The sequence below is a fragment of the Tubulanus polymorphus genome, chromosome 8 (genome assembly GCF_964204645.1).
Source record: "Tubulanus polymorphus chromosome 8, tnTubPoly1.2, whole genome shotgun sequence".
Lineage (NCBI taxonomy): Eukaryota > Metazoa > Nemertea > Palaeonemertea > Tubulaniformes > Tubulanidae > Tubulanus > Tubulanus polymorphus.
The window spans coordinates 16,566,943-16,579,251 of record NC_134032.1 but is presented as its reverse complement, the minus strand read 5'-3'; the positions used below and the strand labels follow the sequence as shown (position 1 = coordinate 16,579,251).

The 12,309-nt window shown below is 36.6% G+C and overlaps 1 protein-coding gene across 3 annotated transcripts; it reads left to right on the top strand.

The window, feature by feature from the left end:
• The first annotated feature begins 1,411 nt into the window (after positions 1–1,411).
• LOC141909600 (E3 ubiquitin-protein ligase SHPRH-like) lies at positions 1,412–9,159 on the top strand. 3 transcript variants are annotated; one of them, XM_074800099.1, is made up of 25 exons: positions 1,412–2,389; positions 2,470–2,785; positions 2,970–3,132; positions 3,217–3,456; positions 3,538–3,645; positions 3,719–3,740; positions 3,828–3,928; positions 4,002–4,125; positions 4,222–4,385; positions 5,425–5,532; positions 5,604–5,749; positions 5,825–5,951; positions 6,036–6,215; positions 6,292–6,399; positions 6,472–6,596; positions 6,659–6,835; positions 6,905–6,973; positions 7,058–7,155; positions 7,440–7,513; positions 7,591–7,734; positions 7,821–7,994; positions 8,072–8,389; positions 8,465–8,551; positions 8,627–8,805; positions 8,884–9,159. In XM_074800099.1, the coding sequence occupies exons 1-25, from the start codon at positions 1,696–1,698 to the stop codon at positions 9,095–9,097; spliced, it is 4,260 nt and encodes a 1,419-aa protein (XP_074656200.1). In that variant the 5' UTR covers positions 1,412–1,695; the 3' UTR covers positions 9,098–9,159. The 3 variants fall into 3 exon arrangements, with proteins under 3 accessions (XP_074656200.1, XP_074656199.1, XP_074656201.1); XM_074800098.1 differs by having other exon boundaries at positions 3,719–3,928; XM_074800100.1 differs by lacking the exons at positions 3,538–3,645; positions 3,719–3,740 and having other exon boundaries at positions 3,217–3,421.
• Positions 9,160–12,309: the final 3,150 nt, after the last annotated feature.

The following is a 12,309-nucleotide window of genomic DNA, read 5'->3' as shown; positions in this document are numbered from 1 at the left end:
TTATTACACTTTAATTACAGCGAATTACATTGAATTACAGATTTATGCCAAATATTACTAGGTTTTATCTGGTTATTACAGCTGTTACAGCTTATTACACCTCGATTACATTGAATTACAGATTTATGCCAAATATTACTAGGTTTTATCTGGTTATTACAATTATTACAGCTTATTACACTTTAATTACAGCGAATTACATTGAATTACAGATTTATGCCAAATATTACTAGGTTTTATCTGGTTATTACAGCTGTTACAGCTTATTACACCTCGATTACAGTGAATTACATTGAATTACAGATTTATGCCAAATATTATTATGTTTTATCTGGTTATTACAGCTATTACAGCTTATTACACCTCGATTACAGCGAATTACATTGAATTACAGATTTATGCCAAATATTACTAGGTTTTATCTGGTTATTACAGCTTATTACACTTTAATTACAGCGAATTACATTGAATTACAGATTTATGCCAAATATTACATATTTTTTATATGGTTATTACAGCTTATTACACTTTAATTACAGCGAATTACATTGAATTACAAATTTATGCCAAATATTACTAGGTAGTTTACATCAAGATCTTTATGTATTTTTGATATCATGTATATAGGGCTATATCATGAATTGAGTTTAGGCCTATGCATTGCGTATATCTGAGGCTAAATGAAGCCAGGGACTTTATTACAAATTACATGTAATATGGAAAAACAGTTAATTTTGGGACCCCATTTTGAGCCTTATATAGCATAGAGGGAGCCACTGGCTGAAATACTTGTCCGTCCTATTATTCTCGAATCTCGATGAAGTTCCACATCTTTGTAGCCGTCTGCCCGCCCGTCTCATTGGTCACTCCGTCCCTGACAGTGACGCGCACAATTATTTCAAACATTCCTGTTTTACTCATTGCTGAACCCAGTCTATACATAATACTTATAGCATTTCTTATCAGATATTATTTATCAATTTTTTATAAGTGAATAAATAACTAGATCAATCAAAACAGTCTGTAGTAAGTCATAACAGCTGCAGGTCAGTCGCAGTTGGTCCCTGTCGTCGCAGTTGGTCTGTCAAGTGGCACTCAGTGTTGTAAGTCGTGAGGTCGAGAGTCCCATATGTTGATTGTTTTCGGGCCCAGCTCCCTAGGGTTAGGGTAAGCCTAGAGCGAAATTTCATTTCTTGTTAAGAGTTCTCACCGTTGTGGTTAGTGACCCCGGGTTTTAGCTATACCGGGGTGGTCTTCAAAAATAATTCAAAACTGTTCCTTTTAGTACTGTGCACGTTATCAAATTGTTACATCCGCATTTAAACATTATTTTTTCACCCGGATTTCGTTACATCGACAACGAAACAGTTTTTCTTTATTTTGTATCTCTCAGTATTTCAGTATTTACAATCTGTGTGGTTTGTTAAACAATAGTTTTAACTGTTAGGCTGATTAATTAATGGCGCGATGGTAACAGCTAGGGTGGCGTGAACGTTATTGGAGCACGTGCTACTGGTCGACAGTTTTGTGACTGCTGGATCGCAACAGTTTAACATCCAAAAAAGTGAAAAACTGACCCATTTGCCTTTTTTTTGCAGAATTCGCTTGTGTCGGGTGAGTTGGCGTTTCTCACTAAGTGACAGTTGTCTCACCCTCAGACCCTCGTCTGTCCGTCCTCGAGTCTAAGGATAAAACATGTCGAATAAACGTAAATCCAAGAAGCCACTGAGATTTGATTCTGATAAACGATCGTGTTTGAACTGGAATTTAACCCAAACTACAGCAGAGAATGGAGAGATTGATGTGGAAACAGTGGATTTAACTGGTACTCAAACATCTTCAACTGATGTGGAATCACAAACATCTTCAACTGATGTGGAATCACAAACATCACAAACATCTTCAACTGATGTGGAATCACATGAGAAAGAAGAGCTGAATAAACTATTGAAATATTGTGAATTTTACATTCGTGTTTTTAAAACAGTTAAAGAAAGTTGTTACCGTTTGGGAGATTTTACTATCGCGCTAAACAAAGAAAATAGAGAGAGGATATTTTATCGGATAGAAAATACCGGTTTATTCTGGTTTTACGGATCTCGAATTCCAGACAAAAATCTCATCTATTTCGAAGATAAAAGTGGAAAGTTTGAATATTTCATCGTTGATGAAGTTCAAATACCGTTTGAAATATTAGAAAGTTTAAACAGTAATAAATTACTGTGTTCAGTCGATCAATTAAACACTGATTCGTTACAATTACAAATATTTATCAACTATCCACGTTCAAACGTATTTCAATTATCTTTTACATCTGAAAGATGCATCAGAAAAAGTCATTTGAATAAAATAATTCCGTATTATTTCCCGAATTGTCGATTATCAGTCGGTAAGTGGTGTTCACAGAATCGGATTTTAACCCTCTCCCCACCACTACCTCCCATCCCTTTTTTGTTTATATATTTTTAGAATATGAATTAAAGAATGATCAGAAAGAAGTGAAGGAAAGTGATATTGAAACTGTATTTGAAGCCATCAAAGAAATTCATGAAAAACAATTGAATTTAGAGAGTGAGCAATTAGAAGTGCAACATTGGCTATTGATTCCTCATCTGAGACCATACCAGAAACAAGGCGTCGCTTGGATGCTGAAAAAAGAGAAGGTTACTGGACACCGGTCTAATGGATCTACAGGGCACCAGTCTAATGATGATACACATTGTTTATATGAAGAGATATTTTTACCCGATGGTGAAAAATTATACTACAATAAATATGGAGGATTGTAAGTATTTAGAAACCACAACCCAGTTCCACAGTTCAGGACCCAGTTCCACAGTTCAGGACCCTGTTTTTTTAGTCCACCTGTGGTCCTCTTACTGTTTACAGAATCGAGGTCCGGAACTGTTGAACTGGATTCGTAAGTGTGGATAACTGTGGAAGTGGATGCAGTGTTTTTATAATTGTAGTTTAGTGAAGAATAGACCGACAGTACAGGATGAATTATCGGGAGGAATATTAGCTGATGAGATGGGATTAGGTAAAACAGTACAAGTATTAGCGTGTATATTAAACAATCAGAGAGTTTTACAACCAGTGATAAATGATTCAATGAATCTCATCTGTTCACAGGTAAAATCCATCCTCGTGGTTACACTTTACAAATCACAATTGTAAACCAATCACTAACCGGGCTCCCGTTTGTTTGGTTTTTAGAATGAATATTTTAAATTAGTCGAAGGACGAAGAATCCCGATCGATGCGGACGATGATAATGTCGATATTTTCTCAAACAATAAGAATTTGATCGAATGTTTTTGTGGAAATTCAAGCGATAACGAACTGACGATTCAGTGTAGAATGTGTTATAGGTGGCAGCACGCGCATTGCGTTAATTATGACGTTGATAATAGTGATTTAGGTGAATATAGGTGTCCCCACTGTCACCTGATAACTGTAAGTAAAACATGATCTATTATTACAATAGTTCAATGAATGAAGCTATATGTGTCTGTACACTGTGTACGTGTATTGTAGGCTCCTATAGAATCTGGTGCTACGTTAATCGTATCTCCTCGATCTATTTGTCATCAATGGCATGAAGAAATACTCAAACACATCAGACATGATTCTCTTAAAGTTATTGTAAGTATATTTCTTGAGTTCGATCAATCTATTTGATTGATATTGTTGATTCGATTGATTCGATTGATTTCAGATATATACCGGTGTGAATAAAGGTTCATATATTCAACCTCAACAATTAGCGAATTGTGATATCGTCATTACGACTTATCAAACTTTAGCTAATGAAATCAACTTTATAGATTTGACTGATTGGAATAATGTGAATTCAGCTCGAAAACTGAGGCATCATAAACGCTTTGTTTCAACTCCTAGTCCTTTAACAGCCGTTCAATGGTGGAGGGTAAGCGATCAGGGGTGTTCTACTCGTTTCATCTTATGAGTATTTTTGATATTAACAGAGTTTGATATTTTAGATTTGTTTAGATGAAGCTCAGATGGTTGGTTGTACATCATCGCGTGCGTCTGATATGGCTTTAAGATTACACGCTATAAACAGATGGTGTGTCACGGGAACTCCTACGCATAACTCTGTTAAAGGTGGACAAATTCATTAGAACTCCTACACATAACTCCATTTAAGGTAATAAAAACTGATTAAAACTGCAATGTATAACTGTGTTATTGTTATTTTAGATTTATATGGATTATTTCTGTTTGTTGGAACTGATCCGTTTTATGTACGTCATTGGTGGAATGTATTACTATATCAGCCGTATTGCCATGGATACGTTGAACCGATGCACAATGCTGTAGCGGAAATATTATGGAGAACAGCAAAAAAAGACGTGGAAGATCAGGTAAATTGGAGAGAGTATGATAACTAGGATTAACCGCTAACTGGATCAGGTAAATTGGAGAGAGTATGATAAACTAGGATTAACTGCTAACTGGATCAGGTAAATTGGAGAGAGTATGATAAACTAGGATTAACCGCTAACTGGATCAGGTAAATTGGAGAGAGTATGATAAACTAGGATTAACCGCTAACTGGATCAGGTAAATTGGAGAGAGTATGATAAACTAGGATTAACCGCTAACTGGATCAGGTAAATTAGAGAGAGTATGATAAACTAGGATTAACCGCTAACTGGATCAGGTAAATTGGAGAGAGTATGATAAACTAGGATTAACCGCTAACTGGATCAGGTAAATTAGAGAGAGAGAGTATGATAAACTAGGATTAACCGCTAACTGGATCAGGTAAATTAGAGAGAGTATGATAAACTAGGATTAACCGCTAACTGGATCAGGTAAATTGGAGAGAGTATGATAAACTAGGATTAACCGCTAACTGGATCAGGTAAATTAGAGAGAGAGTATGATAAACTAGGATTAACCGCTAACTGGATCAGGTAAATTAGAGAGAGAGAGTATGATAAACTAGGATTAACCGCTAACTGGATCAGGTAAATTAGAGAGAGAGTATGATAAACTAGGATTAACCGCTAACTGGATCAGTTAAATTGGAGAGAGTATGATAAACTAGGATTAACCGCTAACTGGATCAGGTAAATTAGAGAGAGAGTATGATAAACTAGGATTAACCGCTAACTGGATCAGGTAAATTAGAGAGAGAGAGTATGATAAACTAGGATTAACCGCTAACTGGATCAGGTAAATTGGAGAGAGTATGATAAACTAGGATTAACCGCTAACTGGATCAGGTAAATTAGAGAGAGAGAGTATGATAAACTAGGATTAACCGCTAACTGGATCAGGTAAATTAGAGAGAGAGTATGATAAACTAGGATTAACCGCTAACTGGATCAGGTAAATTAGAGAGAGAGAGTATGATAAACTAGGATTGACTGCTAACTAATTGGATTATGATTTCAGATAAATATTCCTGACCAATCAGACGCAGTTAAATGGTTACAGTTCTCTCCGATTGAAGATCATTTTTACAAACAACAATACGAACAATGTTTTAACGATATAACCTCGGTAGGTGGCGCCAGTAATCATTTAACCATTTCAATAAATTGTGTCATAACTAGGAGAATTTGATATTTCAGAGAATTTCTCGTTTTCCGAGAGAAACTCAACTGAAATCATTAGATAAACTAACTGTTAAACAGTTATTACAACCGTTACTACGGTTACGACAAGCTTGTTGTCATCCGCAGGCTGTGCGCGGCGCGTTTATCTCTTTACAGAAAACGTAAGTTTTATTCCTGGTTTAAATATTAATCGTGGTTTAGAGAGTAAATATTAATCTGCTGTTTCTGTTTTCTAGAACTTTAACGATGCAAGAATTACTCGTTCAAATGATCAGAAAAACTGTCTCCGATTGTGAAGAAGCGCATCGACAAAAGGTGGCAGCACATAATGGTTTGGCCGGTATCTACATACTACAGGACAAGGTAAGTGTCTGCTGCCCCCTAGTGGAAAAATATAGAACAAACCACGTGGATACTCTGTGCAGTGCTGCCCCCTATATATTTCAGATAGAGTTGGCAGTTGATGAATATCGCAGCGTTTTGTTATCTATAGAACAATATAAACCACAATTGAGAACAGATCCACTTCAACAATTACATACATTATATAATCTACACGAGTTACTGACAAAAGGTGGCGCCACTAGTATCCCTCGTACACTGAGAGATGATCGATTATTAACGGAGGTACGTATAACGATCAATAGATGGCGTGAGAGAGAATATTACCGTTAAAGCTAACACGTGTTTGATTGTTTTAAAGTTCGATGAACTGAGAGAGAAATATATGATAAAATCGACATCATTGGTTTGTGAGGCGGAGAAGAATCTGGTTACAACTCGAAATAAACTACAACAACTCAATGAACAAGTGAATATCGATACATTCATCGATACATCGTGTATCGGGAATGTATCGTTAATGTATTTTCTGTTATTGTAGTTCGAGGAAGATAGTTTGTGGTGGTGCGATGTTATATATAGTAACACTGATGCAGATCATGATTTAATGGATAAAATCATTACTGAACTTACATCTAATATAAACAATACGACGTTCGCGTATGAGTAAGTACTGGTATCTATAGTAACACGCAGCCTTCACAATTATACAAACTGTTTGTTTCTAGTTTTAGAGATTTACGTGGATTAGAGTTTATATTGAGCAGAAAGTTAGAACGGTTACAGCAGAGTCACGATGATTTAATTGTATCATTGAATACTCTTTGTGATGATAGAAATAGTGAATATTTACTCAATTCAACAGTTGAATGTTGTTTACGACCGACTAATAATTCAATCTCTAAGTAAGTTTAAATCCTCTCAGTGCAATAGACGCCCACAAACCTTCTATTAACTCTAATTAATGATTTTAGATGCGGTTTTTGTAAAACTGATGATTTATTTACGAAATATGAAACACAACTATTCTCAATGGACGATAAGTAAGAGTCACTCTTCCACCCCTATTAAACCCGGTTTTAGTATCACCTGTATAGATAATGATGGGTGAGTTTATTGTATTATAGAGGTGTAGTAACGAATGAATCTCGTCGTCAAGGTAACTGGGCTGAAAGTGAACTAGAAAGAACTTTACGCACGATATTATCATTTATCAGAAATCGAGGTTAGTTACAGTAGCATATCCAGGAGGCGCTACCAATTACTGTCAACAGTTGAACTGTCAGTGAGTTAACCTGTCAGTGAGATTACTGTCAGTGAGTTAACTGCCAGTGAGTTTACTGTCAATGAGTTAACCTGTCAGTGAGATTACTGTCAGTGAGTTAACTGTCAGTGGGTTAACCTGTCAGTGAGTTAACCTGTCATGGAGTTAACCTGTCAGTGAGTTAACTGTCAGTGAGTTAACCTGTCAGGGAGTTTACTGTCAATCAGTTTACTGCTTTTCTATAGGTGGTGATGTTAGTTTAACTGACGCTGGAATTTTACACATGAAAATATTTGAAGCTTTGAAGAAAGAATTCAGGGTGAGTTTTTACAAAGCTTGTGGCGACCTCTCGTGAATCAGCAGTTCCTGTCTGTTAAATTGAGTGTTTTATTTCAGTGTTTACGCAGTGTTTGGATGCTGTTAAAAGAACAAATTGCAGCTAAAGATGAGTTGTCAATGGCAACAACACGATTAAGATTGTCTTATCCGGGAGAAATTCAAACTGTTCCTCCACAGTTACACGTGTTGAATCACTATGAGGTAATAAACAGCACCTGTGAGATGAGATGAGACCAATTCAGGGGATCGGTAGAATTTGATTATGATGTTTTTCATGAATGTTTCAGTTGGATCCAAAACGTATGAAATTTATTGGTGAAAAATTAACTGCTGAAAACGCGTTGAAAAGAAAACTGGGGCAACTTCAATATTTACAAAATTTAGAGAAATCAAATGATACATTAACAGGAGGGCTGAATCCAGAACCGTGCCCTATTTGTCAACAACAACTCGGCGTTGAGGTTTGTACACCTTCCCCTGATGTTTTTACAAATACATGTACACCTACCCCTGATATTTACTGGTTGTTATTTTTCAGTGGAGCGTTTTACATTGTGGACATTGTTTCTGTTTACAATGTTCGCGTATACTGATTGATGGTCATACGATGAATCGAGCTGTCAGCGCAACAGGGAATCGAGGATTCAAGAATCGCAATGCTGTGATTCGCTGCGCAGTTTGTCGACAGGTGACACAATTAACCGATATCTCGTATGTTAGTACAAAACCAGCTAGAAATGACTGCGATGAAATTCAAGTAAAAGGCGATTATTCGACTAAAATCACTGAAATCGTACGTTGTTTATTTGATATTCAATGTGAACAACCGCGATGTAAAACATTAGTTTTCTCAAATGTAAGTTTTTCATGTTATAAATCAATTTACAATTAATTCATTCTCTCGTATTTAGAATATTATATTTATTTCCAGTGGGTCGAGATTTTAGATGTTTTATCAAAAGCTTTAATCGAAAACGACATTAATTTTAAGATGTTGCACAATCAACAGAAATTCCAGGTATTTTTTGCGGTTTAACGCCCCCTATTAGCGTCATGGTACATTATTGTATTTATTTGCCGTTATATTTTGAAGGAAAACGTGGATGAATTCCGTCAGAATGAAGATGTTTCTGCGTTATTATTACCCGTACATCTCGGAGCTAATGGGTTAAATCTAATCGAAGCAACTCACGTTTTATTGGTTGATCCTATATTGAATGTAAACCAGGAACGTCAGGCTATTGGAAGAGTTCATCGAATTGGACAAACTAAGTGAGTTTTAATCCAGTGCGGGGAGTGTAAATATTCTATAGCGGGACTCGTGACGATGGTTTAATGATTGTTTTACAGAAAGACGTTTGTTCACAGATTTCTAATACGAGGAACAGTTGAAGAGAAAATTCATATGATGCTTCAAACAATCGACTCAACTGCAGCATCTTCCTCCTACACAGCTCCCACTACAACAAGTCATCCTAGTGATACTCAATTAACTATTGGTGATCTAGGAGCATTGTTTAATACGTGTAACAGCAATGACACTGACAACGTTACATCACCATAGAACACTCCTCTTCCCATCTCACTGTCGAATAATCATTATGTAAAATAACAAATAAACTATTTATGAAGCAATTTATATTTGTTCTGTTCGGGTTAGGGCTATGCCTCTAGCTGATGTCGGTTTAAATTTATCAGTCGAGGAAAGAGAAGCAAATTGTTTATTCTCAATTGAATAGAAAACTAGATTTATAAAACAATGACAGGTTCAGAGCCAGCAATTATCTGGAAAAGAACAGTATGCTCGCCATCTATTGGAATTTTGCTGAACTATCGCAATTCTGGAATTGCCAATAACGAAGATTTGCGAGGAACTTTATTTTATATGCGCCATCTATCGGAAATACCGAGTAAGATGTCTAAAGTCAACATTAGAGGGTGTTATAGGTTCGAACCCAGTAATTACTGATACTGATTCAGCGTGATCCTGATGCTGGATAGAGGATGTACAGGGGTGTCCCGGGTTCGAACCCAGTATTTACTGACACTGACCCAGAGTGGCGCTGATGCTGAATAGAGGTTGTACAGGGGTGTCCCGTGTTCAAACCCAGTAATTACTGATGCTGAATGGATATCCCAATCTCGAGTCTAGTATCTAGTGTTCCTGGTTCGATCTCTAATTCCTCACACGATCAGATCAGTACATTTTTTGCTGAATCGATTGCTGTTAATATCGATTTATTGGAGCAGTTTCTCGTGAAATAAGTTCATGTCAACTCGGTTCAACTCGGTAAATTGTGTAAAATCCTCTATTTTACGTCAACTCTATTTACAGCAGTCTCAACGCTATCGAGTAACTGGATAAAGAAAGGTGTGCAAAATAATCAAATCACCAGAATCTATTGATTAAAAAGTAATTATAGCCAGAGATGTCCGGTCCAAAATATCCCTAAGCCAAATCGCACGTAACCCTAACCCTAGCTGCTAGTAACCCTAAACCTAACGTGACTCGAACCTGCGACCTCCAGCATGCAAGCCAAGCATGCTAACCACTAGACCATAGACCGGTGACGGATGATCTCGTAAGTCGGTGACCATTGAGTTGTGAGACCAGTAAGATGTGTAAAACACTTTTCACTGACCCTTAGACTTATCATGCCTCACTAGGAATTTTAGTGTTTTTTTAATGATGTATAATTGAAGGGTATCTATTGCTGGATTTCTATATGAAACTTGACGATAAGAGTTTTTTTTCAGTTCTATGCGTGGCGTGGCCCTCACTGGCGGGTAAACTGAGGAGGCCGCTTAGTAATGTTTGAGAGATACGATATTTCTACAGCATTTTCTGTTAATTGTTACCTTTCTAGTGATTTTTATATTCCACTCCCTGCACGACTTTTTTATATGGAATCTTTACCTTGAATTTGATGTCCTTAATCAACGCGCTTATTCAAATGTGTGACATTATTAAACACTGATTTATCATTGAGAGCTCAGCCGTTTTTTAGACCAAAAAAACTAGTATGATATTTCGATGTTGAATCTGAAGACATCTTAAACATGATATAATATATTAATATACTCGGGCTGAACTCCTGATTATAAGAAAATATATCATTTCAGCTATCAATATTTGTTCCTACCTTACATATTCTGCGACTCCTGTGTGCGTGTATGAATCCAGTGAAAATCCTTTGAGTCTATTTGAATCCACGTGTTTCACATAACAGTTCGATTTCTGAAGACAATCCTGAATTAGTTCGAGCTGTTTCATTTCGAATTCTGTGACAAAGTTGAATAAATCGAGGCAAATTCAATCATTTCCAGAGATATTTCATGATACGTCGGAGCCACGAACACCGGGTCCTTCCTGCTCCCAGAATATCCTCAAATGTGATAGGACACATGATTGGTCATCGTCGTCGGTGATTGGCTGAAATGGTACAATATTAGCATATCTAAGTGATAGTGAAAATGGATGATGGCGGTATCGATGTGACCTGCACGCCCGTCACGTAGACAGTTTGTATCGTATTGTCCGAGAACAATAAACAATGACATTTGACACATTTCACGAGACTATAAATCATCATCTTTATATAATAAACAGAATACAGGTCACTATATACGCGAATCATTAACAATACAATATTAATATTATATCAAACTGGGCCGTTTAGGGATGAAACTGTGTATGATTTTGTACCCGCTGTAACACTGATGCAACACGTGACTATCGTAGTTTTACTTTCACTGATCCGTCTTATGCTAATTAATTAATCAGGGAGGAATTTTATATATTTTACTTGGACAGTAAAAATATTGTCACACATTGATCTTGAATATGCTGCGAAATCGCTGACAGGCAAAAAAGAGTTTATTAATAGCTGATAATATAAAACAAACTCAGATATATTTTTGATAAATCATCATCAGTATCACCTCGAAATACACTTGGAATAGATAGAACGATTTGGTGAAGATGTGTTTTACTCGCATGCCACAGTAGAAATATCGAGCTGGCTGAAATTTCAACCGTCTAGTGCTGCCCCTACACATATCGTTGACGGTGAATGTGTGAACTAACTTATTCCTCGCATGCCACAGTTCTATTAATTTATATGTTTACCGGTAGGGATATCACGTAATGGTCCGGATGCACATTTTATAACAATCAAAGATTTCTGACTTGGTTTGTCACAAGACAAAAAGAAAGATGGGTGGGAAAAGTAATCATTGAGCAAGTGTCATAGTTTATTTCAGCGTTTAACAGGAAAAACCTTTTATTTCCCTGATTCAAAAAAGCTACAGATTCTAGAAAATGGGTCGATGTCTACGATGGCTTTATATTGACTTGTTTAAATTACTAAAACCTTCCCGTGATAATTGTATTTTCTATTTACTCGTTCTGATTGGTGCAAACGGTTTCCTTTTTGGGGCAAGATGGAATGAGTTCTGTTCGATATGTATAGATGGCGCTAGTAGTTCTGATATGATTTATAAAACGCCGTTAAGTTTGAGGCGAACGAATGAACGAGTCGCACAATGACTGTAACAACGATACTGATCGCTCTGATGATCTGCTACTCCTCATTCATATCCTCGTCATTTTCCTCCTCCTCTCGTCACGATGGACACAGAAGAGTCATTGAATTTACGTCATTAAAAAAGTTCCAATCGACAGTGAGACGTCACGAGTTTGTCGTCGTATTGTTTTCAACTCCGCTTATAACTGATGATCCAATCTCGGTACAAAGTTGGAAAGTACATGTGCTA